Here is a 20,048-nt window from a genome sequence, read left to right on the forward strand (position 1 = left end):
AAGATGAACTATGACATATCTTGCATGTATGCATAAAACATGTAGAAAAGGTGGTAAGACTCCTAGTAAGGTGGAAGAGTGCTCTTGGGAACGTGGAACAGATGAGGTTGAGGTAAGGGGCCAAGCATGTACAACAGTATTTTGTCTTACACCTTTGCCTCAAATGTTTTGTGCCCCTGGAAGAAAGTTTAAAGTGTGCTTCACCTTGAAGTTGTTTTGGAAACATGCTAAGGCAGCTGCTGTCACAGGCTTATCACCATCATGGCTGGCACCCAGGGAACTCCATCCAGGACTCATCCAAGGGCAAGTGCTGAATGGGAATCCAGAGTGCCATAGCTGTGAACAACCTCAGCTCACCTGGAGAAACAGGCAGCACACCTGCCTCGATGGCTACAACCCAGAACTGATGGGGAAGATAGGAAGGGAAGTCCTTGGCTCCCTGAAGCAGCATATGCACACATAGCACAGACTCAACAGAACACTTTATCACATACTTTCAAGGATACAGAGAATGGGAAGGTGCGCTTCGTTTCTTACCCTTTTCCTACTTGTTTTTTCCTTTCCCTGTCTCAGTTCCCTTTCCTCCACAAAATCTGTCTCTGTGCCTTACCCATAAACCCTTTCTAATGGGTCACTGTATTACTCCAGAAACTGCCAAGGAAAGCAAACCACAAAGATAGCATCTCTCTTTCCCAACTGTGAAGCCACAGAGATGGTTCTCATGAAGGCTTGGTCTTGCCATGTTTCCCTGGTGAATTTTTTGATATTCCCTGCTCAAGGATGATTGGTAGATATGAGGGGAGTGTTAACAAAGGATGAGAGAAAACCATTCCTTTCCCAATTTGGTTATGTGCTGAAAAAATGGATGGTTAAAATACAGTATCAGTTTACACCTCCTGGACTGGCCTACAGTTCTGCAATATAATATATATAGTTTATACACATCACAACAAATAATAATAAACATATTTTTTCTGTTCTATTCTAACACAACATGCCTTTTCCTTTTGAAAGGTAGAGTTTACAGCTACAAATAGGTTGGCAGAAGAAAACCTGCCTATGATTGTTCCTTACATTAAAGAGGAGAAAGGATAGACCACCACAGGCATCTTCCTCCTAAATTCAGAGAGCAGCTCCTGAAATGCTCCATTTAAACCTAAAAAACTGTTGAGAGCATCACACATGGTGCCTCAGCATTTTTGCAGGCTACTCCTCTATTTGAGAACAACTGCAGCAATCAAATTAAACACCACCTTGACTTTTGCCATCTTGACTTTCCTGATATACCACACACACACGAAATTTGTCTAGGGCCTCTGGGGACAGCTACTCAGGGGGTTTTACCTCTACATCAGACACTTTCATGCGAGTGCCCTCTTTTCCCACAAATATATCATCAATGTCGACAAGGATGTAACGATCAAGTGTGAGACAGAGGCGTTTGCCAGTCAAGTAGGCAATGGCATCCACAAAAATGAGTTTGTGCAGCCAAAAGTTGAGGTTATTGCCAAAGAGAACCCGCTGGATCCCATCGTGCAGACCCAGGTCTTGCACCACGGTGGCATGCAACGCTTTGTGCGTGGCCAGGTGAGGAATGGACTCTGAGGACTTCGTGCTGGCCAACAGCACTGGCTCGTAGGTGCTGTGGTTTGACTGAAACACAGTCCAGTCATCACCAGGCAGAGGACCCTGCTCCACCTCGTTAGCCCGGGTGACATAGAGCAGGGGAGCACTAGGATTGATGTGATAGTCCCGCAGCCCCAGGTTGGAATGTAGGAAAAGGGGGAAACCCTTGAGCTGTGCACTGAGCAGGCTGTTCTCGTTTGCTTTGAAAAAGCCTATGATTCCTACTCCATACTCTACACAGTATTTGTCCAGCAGCTCTCGGTTCCAAGCATCCAGGTTCACATATTTGAGGATGTTCTCATAGATAATAAGCGCATAGCGTCCTCTATCTTTGTCTGTCAGGGTGGGCATATCCCCTTTGCCAGGGGCGATCTCTGTCCTGTATTTAAAACGGCTAGATTCCAGGATGGCCACTATTTCCTGCCCCAGTTGGGAGTAAATGCTTTCCACAAAGACTAGCACCACAGGATCTGTGCGTGAGGTGTCCACAGATTTCGTGAGCCTCCAGCTGGCTTGCGGTGGGATCAAGATGCGGTGCTGGTTGCTGCAGTCACTGAAGGGCAGGGGTGGTGGCTCCTTGATTTTGGGGCTGTTAGTGACGTAATAAGCCAGGATGCACATGGAGATCAGGCTGAAGGCAATGAGCAGCAGAATCAATCTGTGGAGCTCCAGCTGTCGCACGTGCCGCACTACTTTCCACAGCTGAATCATGGTGAGGCGGGCTGCTCACCCCTCCTCACGCGCCGCGCCCACGTCGCTCCTGAAATCTCCAGTGCCGCCGTGGCAGGACCCAGCAGCAGCTCACAAAAAAGGAAGAGCAGCTGCAGAGAGAGAAAAAGCTAAAGCAAACAGCTACAAGGCTAGACTCCCAGGGATCTGCCATTTATCTCAGGTAACCATGGCCCTCAATTCCCATCGCTCTTTTGTGTGCTTCCTCCTGTTCCTCTCCTCTCACTCGGGAAAAGTCCTTTGGAGGAGCAAGGTTTCCTGATCTTGTCTCCAGCAGCAAATCAGTCTGTCATTCTGTGCACAAGCAGTTTCACCTCAGCCTTCCCAGGAGTCCTGTTTCTCATTTAGCTGTTTCACATTCACATGATGGCACCTTCTCTTTGCATCCTGCAATTTAAAAAGAAAAAGTCAATTCTCAGTATGGATTCATGGTATTTAACAGGTCTGAGATGAAATGGCAGGATAGCAGGTGCAAGGTGGGCAGTGTGTCTCGCTCATCAGCAGGCAGACCTGTTCCCTGGGAAGTGATGCACACCATTTGTGCAACCATAAGGGCCTTTGGAAGAAAGGTCCCAACAGTGCACAGGGACTCAATATTTGCCTTGGGTAAGATCTTAACACACTATGGCAAACAGAGACAAGTATCTGGCCTTCCCCCACTCCTCTTTATGCCACTGAACAGAAAACATGAAGCCCTTTTATTCTAGCCTATACTTCAAAATTTACAAGAGGAGAGAGCCCTCACATTCTCTGTCTCATTCTCATACTAATGATGATGTGTCCAAGTCCTTGCCAGTGACTCCCTCGGCCCTCAGGATACGGCTATCCTGAACCCAGCAGGATGCCTCACATTTCCACCACCTCTTGCCTCACAATTCCCCATTTCCATGGTTTCCAGCCCTGTCCATGAGACTGCCCCATTTCACCTGGGAACTCACATTCTTCCAGACCTCTCGAATATGGCTCTGCAGAGGCATCATCCCTCAGGTATCACAGAGGGCGGGGGCACAGGCTGCCCACGCACTGAACACTCAATTGTTGCCAACTGATTCAGTGGCAGTTGGAGATGAAACATCTCTGAAACCTCTCTCATGTGCCTCTGAAGAGAATGAAGCCCATTTTAAATCACCAACAGCACAATGCAAATTTGGGTTGGTCTCAAACACAAGAAGCTTGTTAAGAAGCTCTCTCACCTCCTGCTTTGTGTTTATGGCAGCAGACTATTTCACCATATGTTGTTATTTTTTCAGGAAAAAGTGCTCAGCAAAGCCAACAAACACCAAGTCATCTAAAACACAAACACCAGGGAAAGCAGCTAAATTGCTCCTTGGTTTACAAATAAAAATCACTGTGGAGTCTTCTCTCCCTTACCCGCAGTGGGACTAAAAGCAACACCCAAGTTGGGATACAAGCAGATTTTTGGGGAGCACCTGCTGCCTCTCCCAGCACAATGCAAGAACACCCCCAGTGCCAGCCAGATGTTGCTCACCAAGTCAGTCATGCTCAAGACGAGCTCTCCACAGAAGTTAAAACCCCTCGTTACTCATCCCCCCCCCACTCCTGCAGACATGTGCATCACCACAGACAGACCCTCTATCTACCTGCTCAACTCGCACAGCTTGCAACACCAGGAGGTACAAGAACAACAGTAACAAAAATATTACCAAAGCACGTCTTCATCCTTTCTCCATTCATCCCATTTTTGAGCCTGTTACTATCACTCTGATAAAACAAAGAACATCAGAAGACTAGTTTGTCTGAAAGACAGATATAAGGTTTTTATATAGTAAAGTCAGGGTTCTTTAACAACTAGCCCCACCAGAAAAGAAACTACTTGTGAGACAGATGCTTACTTTGCTCCACCAGGAAAAAAAGACAGATGCTTATTTTGAAATGTGTATTACTAGACAGAAAAAAATCCTTCTGACTCAGGGAAAATATCAGTTCATAGATGAGGCCAAAAGTCCCACTCTAAAGGCTCCCATCAGGCTGTTTTCCAAACTGTTGGTGCAGCTTGAAGTAGAGACAAAAAACACAAGCAGATTTTATATGAAGAGACATAATATTGCTAACTTTATGACAGCAGATGGAAAAGAGTCAGAGTGCTCTTTACACAAGGCTTATAATGATCATTAAGTATTATCTCAAATAACTTCTCTGCTATAAGCTCAGCAGAGCAGGGATTGGTTTGCGTAGTGCAGAATGAAACCTTAGCCCTGATGAGATCTTCACAATAGTTGTAAACTGTCACTATAAACTATATTACACAATAATTTTCCACTGGAGAAACAGACACAGCAAAACGCACTGAAGGTCACACTGCAAGGCAGCAGATGAATCACGATTTTTGATAAAACAATCTCTGTTCCCAAAGACTCCACATGGATTAAATCTCCATTCCCAAATGGCCCTCTGTAATGACAGAGTTGACTTTGGAAATCCAGCGGCAATAAGATATGTTGTCTTCATCACAGACAACTGATTAACTCTCAGTTTTGTCTCTACATACTGTTAACTTTGTATTGGAAAAAGGACGGGAGGAGAAGGTGAGAAATTACCGTAAGAAGAGATGTAAAAAACAGAACTCATATAGCTTTTTCTTTTTGTTGTTACTTAAGTGACAACTGCTTTTGAATGTACGACTCTCTGGACTGAGCATGGGATATGGCTTGTAATTCCAGCTGAAGTCAAGTTCAGTCCCAGTGATACACCCGGAATGCCAGTACCATACCAGCATAATACTCACTACAATACCAGCATAACACCAAAACCATGTGCCACCTTTCAAAAGCAGCCAGGAAAATAAACTTTCCTCCTCGACAATGAGCCTTTCCCATGCCACTGATGCTGCAAGGATCCCCAACGTTACCACCATCTTGCTTGGCACTATAGATCCGAAGTCACAGACAGGTAGAAGCCAGCTGAGGCAAAATTCAGCATGGCAGAGAGAGGTTAAATAGAAATCTAAACCAAGTTATGTATCCTTTTTATGAGGTGAAATCCTTGTGAGACGCAGTAATACACAGCTCCACGCATATCACAGTGCTCCATGTATGAGAAGTGGTCTTCAGTCTACTCCTGTGCAACAAATTCATGCTAAACACTTCACTCAGATTCCTATATAATCAAATTTGACTGAGAAAACCAAGAATTCCAAGTCAGTGTCTCCTCACATAGCTCCGCTCCCTTTGCTTTTTAATCCTATTGAATAAAACAGAAACATTAAACTATTCCGGATTCAAAGATTCACTGTCTTTACATGTATTGGACAAGCAGTTGCTTTTGCAGGAGAAAATAATGTAAAGAGGGACTAAAAGCTCAGGAGTTCATGTATTATTTGCATGAATTCCCAAGCATTTCTGGGGTAAAATTTGTAATCTGAACACCACAGTAACGGTAAGAAAATTGAGAACATGTTGATCTATGCAAAAGCCTGGCAAGGTACTACTTTTACAACTCTTTATCCCCAAAACAACAATCTGGAAAACATTTCTCTTCCCTGGTTACACTCACTCATCTCTGCAACTTCATTTTTAGTGTTGAACTGAGTCTCTGTTTTGTAAAGAACTGTAGCTTCAGTTTCCCAGTTATCAGTTTAAAGACAAAAATCACAGGATAACTGGATTATTCTGTAGAATAAGGATGAAACCAGGGTTTAAGCTAGCCTGCCACACCTGCAGTGCCCAGCTGATGAGCACAAGGGAGAGCAACCCCCTTTGCTGGGCACTTCTGAATCAGAGCAGTGTTTTGATAACAATGATTCCATTCAAGCCTCTAGCGAAGCTCCCAAACAAGCACCCATTTGTTACATGGGTGAGCTCAAAAAAACAAATTAAAAAAAAGGCCTGTATCAGATTGCTGCTCAAGAATCTGTCAGCTCCGATCTCTTTAACAAGGCTTCACAGCCAGAGGGTATGCCAGCTGGCACGGGATGCATTTCGCTCTTTGGGGACTGCATCAGCTGGTTTAGGTTCAAATGAAAGGAAAAAGAAAAAAGCAACAAACAAATACACCAAACAAATTTTATATTAAAAGGCAAGAGAGCTGTCAGAAACCACCCATACCCAAAAAGCCCAGAAATACCTATACTAGAGAAACAAAATAAAATTTAAAAAAAAAAAAACCAACAAATAAACCCATAGTGAAAATTATTCCTTCTTAAAGGAAAATACCTGTGTCCTCTTTTGACATCAAACTCCTTGGAATCTCACTCCACAATAAAACCACCGGATTTCTAGATAAATTAAGGTCCAGTCTGAACTCCTGCCAAGACTGCCTGCGTGTGAATCGTGCGAGGTGGCAGTCAGAACGCACGGGAAGGATGAAGTGTTCACTGGTCCAAGGACACAGGCTCAGCAGGCACCCAGCCTGCCAGAAAAGCATCTCTAGATCAGAGAGTGTCAGCTATAAGGTCAGCTATCTCACAGATCACCAGCATTAAGACAAAGGCTATATAAAACTTAGATGTTCTGTTTCCTAGTGATACACATTGTTAATGTGAAACATAAACTGTTTTGTGAATTATCAGCTGCTAAGCCACATGGCAACTGATGTGATATGAAAGCAAGATAACAATCAGAACTGTGTGGTTTTAATGTCTGATCTACAGATATTTCCAGCTCTTGGAAATGATTGTGAGAGATCAGTACAAATGCTCAAGACCAGCACTTATTCAAAACCAGTGACCAGAATTTAAGTATTTGGGGCTTCTGGTACCTTCATGCCAAGGTACATGGAAGACAATGGGTATCATTTTCCATCTTTATCAAGAACTGTTATACAAGTTCCTTCCTAGCTGTGCTAACAGAAGGTCTTGCCACCCTAAACCCCAGTGTCACCAGTGCATTTCCCCAGCCTTTTTTATTAATATAACCCCTCCTTCTGGAATGCACAGCAGCAGGATCTTGCCTTTATCCATAACAGCTCTATTTCAGAGGCCTTTTTTCCGTACTTCCTGTGAGATAGTTGTTGCCTTGGGCCCCAGGGGGACTGCAGTAATTGAGTTACACAGTAATCAGAGAAGGAATCTGATTGATTTTCCAACCCATTCCACTTTAATGGTGTCATCATGACACAAAATTCCTCATTAGTCTGCTTGATTCTAAGACACCGCAGCCCCTCCCTGTCTACAGTGGTATCTGTATGCCAGGCCTCCAGGTACAGGTCCCCTCTCTGCAAGGACAGGAAACCTGGCAAGTGCAATCTCAGCAGAGCACAGTGAGCCACACAGCAAAAGAATGTGTAGGAGCTCAGGAGAATGAATGTTGGTTGTATTCCACATATTGGGTAGAAAAAATACTGTGGAAATTACAGTCACATTGCAATGTAATTGCCAGCCAAGCTCATTTTGTGGCTCTGGCTGTGTCTTTCAGCTAGCATCCACTGACAGTCAAATCCTGCAGTGAAAGACTGCCCAAGGAATACAAAATTCAGATCAAAGAGGCAAGAAACACTAATAGTGCCCATGCTGCTCCAACAGACAGGGTTGCAGGCTCTAGCCAGTGCTGTGCTCTGCTTTGGAGAGTCCCCACGCAGGAATAGGCCTCTCAGTACAGACCTGTGGTAAGCCGGAAAGCTGCCAGCTGGCCAACAGCCTTGAAATGTGTCCGTCTGATACAAGAGAAGACCTGTGAGACAAAGTAGTAATTATTTTAATTTTTTTTATTATCAACCCCAGACAGGTACGTAACTTCACACCTTCTGCAAGAGCAACAAACTGCAGTCCATGCTAAAGAGATCTGCATGAACTCCCCTCATCCCAGCCTAGTGGAAACCCAACTGCAGTCTTGAATTTACCCTTGTGCCAGTGCAATGAAGTCTGAAGACATCATGAAGGCAAAGATCTTGGAGAGGCCGGCTCAGGCTGCCAGGCCAGCTTTGTGGGGTGGTGCACAGGGATCCCATGACTCCTGCAAGGTTCTTGGTGTTGGGATCCATAATATATCCCTTCTGTTTCCAACAGATCTTTGTTCTCTATCGTATTACAAAAAAATAAACAACAGGTTTAGTCCTTCCCATGCCAGTGACAAAGGCATGGCCCAGCACTACCTGTTAGAAACATAAACCAATCCTTCCCCCTGAAAACAAAAAGGTCCTCCTCAGGCTTCCAGGAAATCTGGTTTTCAGCTCCCTGCCTTCTCCCCATCACACTACCCTCACTGCTTAGGATCATTACAACTGACCTGACTCATTTTCAGAAGCAAAGGAATTTCAAACTTTTACACTGAGGTATTCCCTCAAGTTGAATGTCAGCACCACAAGCCCCTACAGGTTTCACTGTCTCAGCGTAAACAAATTTAGGAAGGGAAAAGAGTTTGCTGTCTTATTTTTCAGTCTGCTTAAAGAGCAGATGTGCAAATAAGAAACCTGAAGAACTGTTAAAAACCACAAACAAATAAAATTTCAGTCTTCAGCAGTCAGCAAAGCTTACTAAAAACAGTAAGTATTGGCCTATATTGGCAGCTGCACGCCTGTGCTGAAATGGAAAGGAAAGACAACAAGTATTGCAGCAGTGGAAGTGCTCACACAGGTCAGAGCTTTCCACCAGCTGAGGGGATGTCACGGCTCTGGGGGTGCACAGGTCTGTGTAACACAGCTCCTCAGGAGAGAAAGGAGGCACTTTCCTCAGAGATAACCGCAGGGGCATATCCACTCCTGTGTTTCTTGTGGTACTGAAGCTTTAAAATCTAGGTATCTGGTCACCACAACAACAGCGCAGTCTCATTGTTGCCTTACCTCTCCTTCTGTTTTGTGCCTCTCCTGATACACTGGTCTATGTGCATTTTGACCCTAACCCTTTTTCCCAAACCAGATGACAACGTGAGACATGAGCTGCTCTCTGCACCCAGGCACTTGCACCTGCGGGACAGAGAATCACAGAGCAGATTAGAGCCTGCCACACAAGGGCAGTCCAAGTTGCTCTACAATCCTTCCCAGGTGGGAAGTGAATATCTCAGTCACCCCAAATGGTAGGAATACAACATCTTCCTTATATCAGTAACCAACACGTATGCTCTATCACAGCAGAACATCTTCAACCGAACTGTGGGAACAGGAAACAGATGCGGTTCCTTCCACATTAGATATGGACAAGAATCTCATTTCCATTCTCTCATGATCTCTGCTTATCACAATTCAGATCAATGATTCTGCCGCAGAAAACAAAATGTCTTTTCTGATGATTTCTCTTAAGTAGCTTAATCAAGTGGAGAAATACAGTCAAACTGTGGCAACATCTAGAAAACTGAGTGTCAGAGCTGAAGTGTCTTAATATAGAACACATATTATGAAAGTTTACCTGTGATTGTTATGAAAGCAGCCTAACCATTCTTCCTATGAGCTATGCCTAGAAAATTTCACCTTAATTAGCAAGAGGCTGCTCTTCTATATTCAGTTGCTTCCTCCTGTCACTTAACACATAGCAGATAATCTTCTTTTCCAATCAACTTTATCTAGGAACATATGACAGTAGGGAACAGATTTAATACTATTACACTAAAATTTTTTCCAACTGACACCAGAAGAAAACTGTAAGTATGCTCTGCCAAAGCTTAAAACCTCAGGAAAGCTCTTGTGCTCACCTGTTCTTGTGTATTTGCACCAAGATTCAGGGTTAGAATTTGCTGTGCTTGCAAATGAACATGTTCCCCAGCTCTGTACAGCAGCTCCCTCCTACCTGCCTTTAACTGAGGCGTTCAGTTCACAAGACCTCCACCCAGTTTAAAGCTAATGGCATATTTCCCACCTCTGCAGCATCTAAAATCTAGTTCCCTCTTACCTTGGTGTGATTGAAAGAAACAAGTCTCCTGGATTCAGAAAACAAAATATTCATATTTTTGCTTGGCTTAACACAGTGTAAACTCACTTCAGAAAAAAAGGGGCAAAAGTGATATAAGCAAGCTATAAATCTGGTAAAAAAGGGTAAAAACAAGCAACGGGAAGATGAGTAAAATGGGTGGAAAAGGCATGACCTGAGGTCTACGGAGATTACACAAGCTGGGGGAGATAACAGTTTGGAGGCTTGGGTTTTGCAAGACAGGAACAAAATCAAAGCACTCAACTGCCCTATCCAAGCCTTCACAGCCATCTGTGCAATGAAAAGTCATCATGTGCTTTTTCACAAGCATTATAGCAGAAACAGATCTCAGTGGGGGGACTCTGTAAAGAAGACTGCCAGGGCACTGCATACACCAACAGCCTTTGAATGCCCTGACCATCAAGTTGTACCTGAGCTCAAGCCATAACCTGAATTATGTTACAATATGTTCTGCCTTGTCAATCTGACTCAGGACCTGCCTGATGACTATGGACTCATCTGCTGATCGCTGGACTCTAGGCTGAACCCGGTAGCTATCACTGATCGCCTCTGTAGTTGTCCTGTTTGGGTACTGCTGCTGAGGAGGCTGCCTGTGCCAGAGGAGGTGGATGGAGATCCCCTGCGTGGTGGAGGAAACTAACCTAGAGAAATGTCCTTTCGGCCTCGATGGACTCAGCAGCAGCTTCACACACTGGTTAGTGTAAGTGGGTGCTTAGTGAAGGATGTGTGACAGGAAGACAGAGACTGATAGAGAGACAGAATGATAAAAAGTTGCGAGCATTGTTAAGACTGCCCTGTCTTAATATGGGTGGAATTACTTAATTTTCTCTCAAGCCATCGGTGTTTGCAATTGTTATGAAATCACAGCAAGACAGGCAATGCACACTTATTTCCACACCACAGTTCACACTATGCCATGCTCACTACCATTGTTATACAATAATTTTAAGCCTGTACCTTCTGTTACCCCTTGTTTCTGTCTTGTTATTAGATAACACAGAGAAACAAAACTTATTTGAAAAGACATACATATCTCAAATATATTAATTTTAAAGTGTATTGTAATTCCATGTGGCTAGTTCTCAGTCTTCCTCCCATTTTATAGGCCTAATTGCTAAAGTGGGAGCCAAATTCTTACATTTTTAATTAGTCAACTTCTTACCAGTAGAATTTTTTTCTGCTATGAAATACTGCATCTTTAAAATACCCCTTCATGCAAAATTCAGGACCTCATTAAGATCCTAATCAACAGTACCCAGGACAACTCAGGAACAAAAGCTGCCATACTGGCAATCAGATCTACCCTCTGACAAAACTGAAGTTTTGTCAGGAAAGCTCAAGAATTTTGAGCAAAATGTAAATCTTCATTAGGGACTGCAGCTGAAGAAAAAACTGCTCTGGGTACTGAAAACTGCAAGGTGCCCAACAGTGGACTTTGAAGACTAACTCAGCTATCTTGGAGACTTTCCCCCAAAATTTACAGGTAGTAGTAAAATGCCCAATGAAATGCAATCAATTACTGAAAATTGGATTTATTTTTTATTATTGACATGGAAACTATTTATGTTCGAAGCAAGAAACATTTTTTTTCCATGCAGAAATGTAATATTAATTTCACTTTTAGTTTCTGATAATGGAAAAACCTATGCTTAACCTTCAAGTCAAAATTAGTGGAGTTATGTCTTGTATGCCATTGTGTAAGCTTTTATAAGTATTTAGGATAAAACAATTATGAAACTATTTCTGTTTTCATGTCGCAGTAAGATATGAGGTCAGATATTATCAGAAGCGGGACAAAACAGAAGCATTCAGAACACTATTTATTTTGAAACAGTCTAAAGCAACATAACTGAACTGAAAACAGAAAATTTCAATAATTTTCTTTTTAAATCAATGATCTGATTTCCTTAACTCAGATAGAATGGAAAGAACAGAATTGCCAGAAAAGTAAAATTCTCTCCAGGTAGGAAGTGGCATCAGCTTGTATGGAGAGGTGTTCAGTGGGAATGAGAACACTCCTGTATCTTGCCATATAAAACATGATCCAGAACAACAGATATAGGAAAGAAAGAATATAAAGGAGAGACAATTAGTCAAGTAAACAACTTGGGAATGATTGCTGGAAGAAATGGGTTCCCAAGAGCAGAGAAAGGGAGGGAGGATTTGGCAGCAGAGACTGGGAGACTGTTCCAGGAATAGGAGGCAGCATGAAACAAAGCGAAGCTGAGAGTAGGAGGAAGAGATAAATGGAGGAGTGCACAGGGAGTCAGAAGGGAGTAAGAGAAAATGACAGCTCACATTGCTTAAGGAGGCAGAAACACATTGCCCAAAGACAGAATTTTCCTAAGACATTAGGTCTAGCTTGCCTATGTTTAAAAAACATAGGTTCTCTAATAATAAAAAAAGTATGTTCTAAAAGGTTTAATAACTCCTCTTTAAAGACAAGTTCCAGCAGAAACAGACCGTCATACTTACAGATTATACATTTAATGCTGATGAAGGAGGGCTCATACAGTCTGGAAGTCTGAAATTCACCATGTCATGCAATATTCCAGACACACCACAATATTATTTCACCCATATTCTGACTAAAGCCACTGCTGGTTTGGTTGTGAAAATATAACATGCTTGTAGTACTCACTGCATTCATCCTTTCCCTTTGTCCAGAGTGAAGCATTTCGGAGCAATAGAAGGCAAGAGTTGCCTCAACTACATTCTTTCAATTGTGAACCGTTTCCCATACAGAGACAAAAGTGGTGTTAGCTAGCTGACAGTGTAGATTACCTACATGAAAGAATACTCATGAGAAACATTATAAATGCTGAATTTTCATCATTAATGTTGAAATCTCAAGTTCAAATGTGCTAATTGATCTCACTGAGGTAATAGATACTTTTTAGTTTTCAGATCACTTAACACTAAAACCCTGTGCACAGATGTGATGGGAGAGAAACAACCGCATTTAGAGTATTCAAGTAATTCAAACTCGACTTTGCAGCAACCCTGTAACTAAATAATTAACACTTTCTGGTGGCCCCAGATTACATTAACACTATACTTCCAGACAAGATTTTTTCCTTTTTTTCCTACTCAAGAGTGCTGCAAAAGAGAGAGCAAAATCAGTCTGGGTATCCAAACTCTGAAGTTCCTTAACTTCTTCACTGCAGACAAAACACAAGAATTAAATAATTTTTAGGTAGACAGCAACTTGGAAGAGCTGTAATTATATTAATAAAAAAATCCATCACGATAAACATATTTTAAAATTTTAGATGTTAATTTTAGAAGTTAAATACACAAATTAATTTTAACTCTAATTATTTGGTCTAGTTAATTCTCACATAATTAATTTGGTACCTGGAATATAAAGATTACAGTTTTTGGGAAGGCATGCTCTGTTTTTTTTACACAACAAAGAAATGAAGCCTCTGCTTGAACTGTAAAATTCAGTCTTCATTATGAATCTGGGATAGTGTTTCTACAGTAATTTGAAATGCTTTGACTTTGTCTCCACTCCTGTGAAGCGCTAAGTGGCTTGCAGAACATCTGTGATTGCAACTGTTAACAGAAAGCACATTCAAAGGACCTGCTGACATCTTGGTAGATATAGCAAGAATACTGCCCCAGTGGTTTTATGCTTATTTTTGCCCATATTCCCCTTTCTCTGCCTGTATTTTTCCAACCAATTTAGCTGACACAACCAGGCAGCACCGTGAGGCAGCTGCCTGCCGCTGGGTGCAACCCAGCCTCCTCTGTGCTTGCCAGGCGCTGGCCTTGCTGCCTGACTTCCCCCTCAGCTGAGAGGGCAAATGGGCACGTTCACCAGTGTCACCCCACCCAAGAGAGCAGACCTGAACATCCTTCTCTTCCTTGGCCACACAGGGATGACAGTTTGACAAGTGCACTGGTCATTCCAACTTCTGGAAACCCACTCACGTGGCATTTTATTTCCAGCGCTGGTGTTCCTGTGCTCATGGGGCTGTCCCTTGCCAGCAGTGCCAGATAACTCTACCCAAGCAGAACCAGTGGGCATGTGTGGGGTTATCAAGTCATATGCTACCCTCACTCAGCTCCTCCAGAGTTAAGATAGGGTGACGGTTTTCTAACTCATTCTTGCACATGTAAACTGAGGATACAATTTTGTTCTCTCACCCAAACACCGATTTCCCAAAGCATTCAGAGAGGAAGACTCCACAGATGAGCTACAGAAGTCTCTGTGTTCAGGAGACCAACACTAGGAACTGTGGGAAATTTCAGTGCCCTTTTTGGCTTCTTTCTCTTCGTGTAGAATTAGAAGGGGCAGAAGGATAAGCAGCATTATCACAGGAGATGAAAGAGGGTGGGATATTAAAATATTAAACTTCCTCTTTGTACACTGGTCCACAAACACTGATGCCTCAGCGGCACTTCGTGAATGTATCAGAATGAACTGGCATCCTGGTGTCACCTGGGTAAAACACAAACTTCAAAACAGTGATAAGGGTGGGACTGCCACCACTTGCTGCTCTACTGCAAACACTCGAGAGAATGAGATCTTACACAGAAGGTGAAAAATTCTCTATCAGTTCTTAATTAGCAGAAAGATTGCAACTCAGTTTGCTTTGTTGACAACACTGAGGTTGCTCCATGGAAGGGGTGAAAATTATCTTCCCCTCCACTGCATTTGCCAGGCCCTCATACATTTCTTTTTGTTCACTGTTGCTGTTTGTGTCAAAACAGGGGAATCACATCGATTCAACAAGGGCCACCTCTGAGGTTAAACTACTGGCAATAGCATTTAATTTATTGGAAAGTGGGAAGACAGTGAGTTTATTTTAGGTCAAATTGCTCATATCAAGAATCACCTTGGACTTTGAAAATTCTAGGAATACAAATAAAGAGGAGATATTTGAGTACTCTACTTTTTTAGAGAGAGTTCCACTTTCCTTCGTGATCCTAAACAGAGAAGTATCAACCAACTGATTTAACATCTGGAGGCCGAATCAATGCCATGAATCCTACCACCTCAGAAGCAGCACTGTAACTTCTACCCCCCACACCTTACAGAAGTACAAACCAGTACAACTGTACATCTATCAGTGGGAGACACCGGAGGTTTGTGTTATGTTCCCTCCCACACGTTCCCCACCCCCTCAAATACACAAATATATTCTGCCTTTGATTTTTCAGTATAAAAATGATTTAAGTATTCTGAAATGAAGCACACAATATGGAGTGGTCACTAAGCACCACAGAAAGCCTGAAAAGCTAAAACAAAGCTGAAGTAGAGAGGGGTAAACTTCTCCATTTGGTCTTGTTCAGTTGCAAAAAGGACGGTGGGTCTCTACATAACACCTCAGCTCATTTAAGGGGGTATGAAAAAGCAGTATTATGCTACTCTCTTATGATACCTAACTTCACAACCTTTTGTTTGGATGAAGGCATTATGCTGGAACTGAAAGCAGCTTTTGAAATAGTAAGCAACAAAACAAAATTCCTTTGAGGAATATTTTGCATTAAAGAGGGCTTTAAATTTGCAGTAAAATATTCCAGCACCAGCCTTATTCTATGAACAATGTGTGCTCTCACTCTGCAAGCCCCCAGGCCTGGCTTGCTGGCTCTAAAGTGAGTTTGTTATTGCCCTAAGGGAGTATTAGATAATGAAGAGCTATGAGTTTTCCTTTTGCTTCATGCCTGGGCTCATCATAATGTGTATAAGCAGGCTTAGTATGCAGACATTCCTTCTTTATATCTTCCCCCTCTTATTTTCCAGCAACCCAGCAACATTTTTTACAAATGAGCACTATCAACTGCCTCTCTTGAAACAAGCTTATTGAGTCCATCATCTTCTTTCGAGTGTTGTGGATAATAAAGTTCCCAGCTTTCAAACACACCTAAGTGCCTTTACTGCACTAGGTGACTCCATCATAAAACATCAGAAAACAGGCACCACACAGCATGGTAACTACTCAAGTACCTGCTCCAGTCCAGCTCTGCACTGGCAGGTGGCACTTTATCCTGGCAGAAGGAAAGTTCAGCAGGGTCCAGGTGTGTGAAATAAGGTACGACAACAGACACACATCTATCTGCACTGAAGTGGTAACACCAGGCTGAACAGAAGCTCCTGCAACTGGACCTTAACTGCGGCCTCAGCCAAACGGCTGCTCCACTCATGAGATGCCTCTGACATACTCTAACATTAACTGTGCCTAACATGGTTCTGTCCTGATGAGGGACAGCAATGGGATTAATGACTTTTTGTTATATTTCATCTAAGGTGAACAGACTTAATACACCACTCTGGATGGTTTAAAGTAGTGGAGAACATTTCTACAGAAAGATAATTTGTATTTTTTAAGTAATTTCTTTCAAATCATCAAAGCAGAAATGCCACATAGGCATTGGTAATCGATAAAATCGTTGTAAAGATCACAGTCGTTACAGAGAACATTTTAAAAGTCAGATGATGTCTTAATACGTTTCCTGAGGATTAATGCAACCACATTTACTAGTGGTTTGTCACATAACAATCTGAATACTCTTTTGCATCTCAAGAGCAAAGCTAGTTGTGCTTAGTTAATATTTAGCAAGATGAAAGCTTAGAAATGGAATTTTTTATAGATGTTCTTTTTTCTTTCATGACAAACTAGTAAAAAATTGTCTGACAATTTCAGCAGTGAAGTAAGACCCAAGATTTCTGGAGTTAGCAGCAAGTCAACCTTCAACAGGTTCCTTTAGCTCTTTTTTGGTCAAACACTCCTATCAAAATATACCTTTTCTTTATATCTTTGGGATTCTTGAACTGAATGGTCTATAGAAAGACCAGATCCTAAAACAATATGGAAAAAATTCACTGATATTTTAGCTACCCTGAAACATGTAACATCACTTAAACAGAGACCACCCCCCTTCCTCATCCTTTATCAGCTGAATCTGGGCTCTGAAGAGGAAAGACAGAGAAAGGAACTGAAAACTGTGCCTCCTCTTTCATTTTAGAGGGCAGGTTTCAGACAGCAGGAGCTACATCTACACAGTTACTTACAAAGCAGGATAACCATCTGATGACATTCATGAAGATGAAAAACCAAAGACCTTTAAGAGAAGAGGTCCTGTAAATTTCTGGTCTGTGCTCCAGACCAAGCTCTTGCTTCCTACATCTGCAGTGTCTGGCCAAATTGCAGAAGCATCCAATGATGCTTGACTTGTTAATTCAAGAACACTTTCAAAGACCCAAATTCTGTTTAACATGCAGACACAGGCAGCTACATCTCAGTTCAGGGGTCAAGAAGTTTCTTAATGACCAGAAAATCCCCAACGTTCCAAGTAAATCATACTCCCAAGAAACTAAAAAAAATTGGAAATCAAACACATTGTTAACCAAAGGGTCATCTTTTACTAGTCTGTCATGAAAGAAAAAAGAACATCAATAAAACATTCCATTTCTAAGCTTTCATCTTGCTAAATATTAACTAAGCACAACTAGTTTTGCTCTTGAGATGCAAAAGAGTATTCAGATTGTTATGTGACAAACCACTAGTAAATGTGGTTGCATTAATCCTCAGGAAATGTATTAAGACATCATCTGACTTTTAAAATGTTCTCTGTAACGGTTCTGATCTTTACAACAATTTTATCAATGACTAATATTGTTGATATCTGTTCATCTTCTTGTCAGGTACCCAAGACATTAAGTGACTATGAAGGTTCAAGGGAGCATCTATTTATAGTGGAGCACGAGCAGCAGCCTAGGCAGAGGCATGCAGCTTCAGCCACCTTCCCTGTACTACTAAAGTGCATTCATGAGCCACCAGCTCACCACAGGCCAGATTTCATCCTCCTCCAGCACATTTCAGAATATGGCAGCAGCAAGGTCAGATGCAGAAATATTCTGTGGGGAGGGAAAGTGAGAGCGGTGGCAGGGAGGTAGAGGAGAAAGAACTAACAAAGAGCTTAATGAGTGAGGAACATAGCAGGCATATCAGTACGAGACACAAACCCTGCCAACTCCACTTTGTGCACTGCCTAACAAAATCACTGAATAGCAGCTCCTCCATCCTCCTATCAAAGCATTGTCCTTGCAGATAATGACTAGTTAACAAGCAGTCAAATAGCAAGACACAAAAGAAAACAATGTTTTCTTATGACAACCTAAGTAATGCTTACAAGACAGAATAACAAAGATAGGCACAAAAATTCAATTCCTACCTTTAAAAATGAAATCCTTGAGTGAAGTTACTCTCTCAAAAGGGGTCAGATAGTCAGCAACCCAAGGAAACACATGGAGCCAAAGGGAAAGCAAGAAAACCTGAGAGCTGCTCTTCACAAAAAGCATACATAGAGTGAGCTGGCCTTTCTGAAGAAGGGCAGCTGGGCTGCACAGTTGGTAGATGGATGAAACATTATTAGTAGCAGTGGCTGCCTTCCCTTTACTCAGTGTTGCCAAAATCTCTCAGATCATTTTGTGAACGTAAGAATGCTGTAATTTAAAGCACAAACAGAAAAATGTAAATAAATTCATGCTAAAAAAAAGGCACATCAGTGCTGAGTAAAAGCATCATTAACGACTAGCTGCTATATCATCTGCAGCTACAGGTGGGTGTGGTGGGCAAAGCACAGTCCCACAGAAACAGTCCAAAAGCATGGTTCTCTTCTCCCCAGAAACTCTCTTGCCTTGCAGCTCGTCTCTGAAAAGCTTCCATGTCACTCCCTGAAATCTCAGGAACAATGAGAGGAAAGTAAGGAAGACGATGTGCAGAGGAAGGCAGAGAAGCATGGTCCAGTGCTCAGCTTATCATGGCACACTGCAGATTTGAGATGCTCCGTTAGAGTGGGGGGATACAGCTCCATTCCTTCCTCCTCTTACACACTGTGCATCTAATCACGGTAGGGCGCTGAACTCCATTTGCACGGCAGACAATGGGATCTGGCAGCAGTTCAAAGGCATTTCTAGCGAAGTGACTGAACAAGCTCACTGCTGGCGCAGGCAGGCGAGGATGCAGAGCGCCCCACTTTCCTCCCTTTCACTACTCAGGCTGCAGAGGCAGGTGCTGCACCATGGGCAGCCAGTTTTCCTTTTGTTCCAGTGGCAAGAGGATCAAGGAGGAAACCAAAAAGGTACCACCATTGAGAACAGCAGCACCTAAACCCACATCAGTAAGGTAGAGGGAGGCGGGGAGTGAGGGTGAAAGAGGAGGGAGAGGGAGACAGAAAAGAGAGAGGCTGGCAGGCAGAGGGAAAGCAAGTCGGCAGGCAAAGGGAGAGGGGAGAAAACGGGAGCCCACGGACAGCAGTGCCTGGCACCCTGACAGCTTGCTGCCAGAGTTCATCTTCTGAAGCTGTTACAGGTTTATGGATGCCTCTAGACTGACAAACTGACAAGATGAGGGAAACTACACTCAGAAAATGTATTCAGCAACAGTAAATTGCTTCTCTTGCCCTAATGTGGCTTGTAGCTTCACTGAGGGAACTGATCTCATTTGGGGCAGTGCAAGGAGCAAACCAACTCAACAGCAAACCAGCTACATATAATTCAGACACTATTACTGGAATCTGGAGACTGGAATAAATCTGCAAAAGGACAAAGAAAAATCACCTTCTTGTGCACCACTAATAAAAAATTAACACGTTGAAAAACCAAATACATACATCTCAGATTACATTCTGTCTCCGTGTAAGCAAATTTGGTCACAGTGGTGGTGGTGGGAGCTAAACTCCTTTATAACCCTGAAAGCCTGGCACAAGAGGGGCTCTCTACGTAGGAAACAGTGTCCAAGAGCAGTAGAGAGGCAGGCAGGAAAGGAGGCACTTCTGGCCACAGCAGCATACTCTGCTCTTTGAAGATGTAATGCCCTCGGAATGCTCTGAGTTGTATCCTTTCCCAGTCAGGGTTTGGGAGTAG

At 42.7% G+C, this 20,048-nt stretch overlaps 1 protein-coding gene across 6 annotated transcripts in view; it reads right to left on the reverse strand.

Annotated features, from left to right (window-relative positions):
- The window catches only part of NDST2 (N-deacetylase and N-sulfotransferase 2), a 132,288-nt gene that overhangs the window by 22,724 nt on the left and 89,516 nt on the right, over positions 1-20,048 (reverse strand). For 3 of the 6 annotated variants that reach the window (XM_050336292.1, XM_050336301.1, XM_050336307.1), the window contains one exon: positions 1,345-2,742. In XM_050336292.1, the coding sequence (XP_050192249.1) occupies positions 1,345-2,337 (993 nt within the window). In that variant the 5' untranslated portion in view covers positions 2,338-2,742. Of the gene's footprint in view, positions 1-1,344; positions 2,743-7,912; positions 7,983-12,812; positions 12,956-18,355; positions 18,627-20,048 lie in introns of those variants that run through there. The other 3 variants (XM_050336317.1, XM_050336326.1, XM_050336334.1) reach the window with 3 other exon arrangements.

The sequence above is a fragment of the Myiozetetes cayanensis genome, unplaced genomic scaffold (genome assembly GCF_022539395.1).
Source record: "Myiozetetes cayanensis isolate MyiCay16 unplaced genomic scaffold, myiCay2020 scf10, whole genome shotgun sequence".
Taxonomy (NCBI): Eukaryota; Metazoa; Chordata; class Aves; order Passeriformes; family Tyrannidae; genus Myiozetetes; species Myiozetetes cayanensis.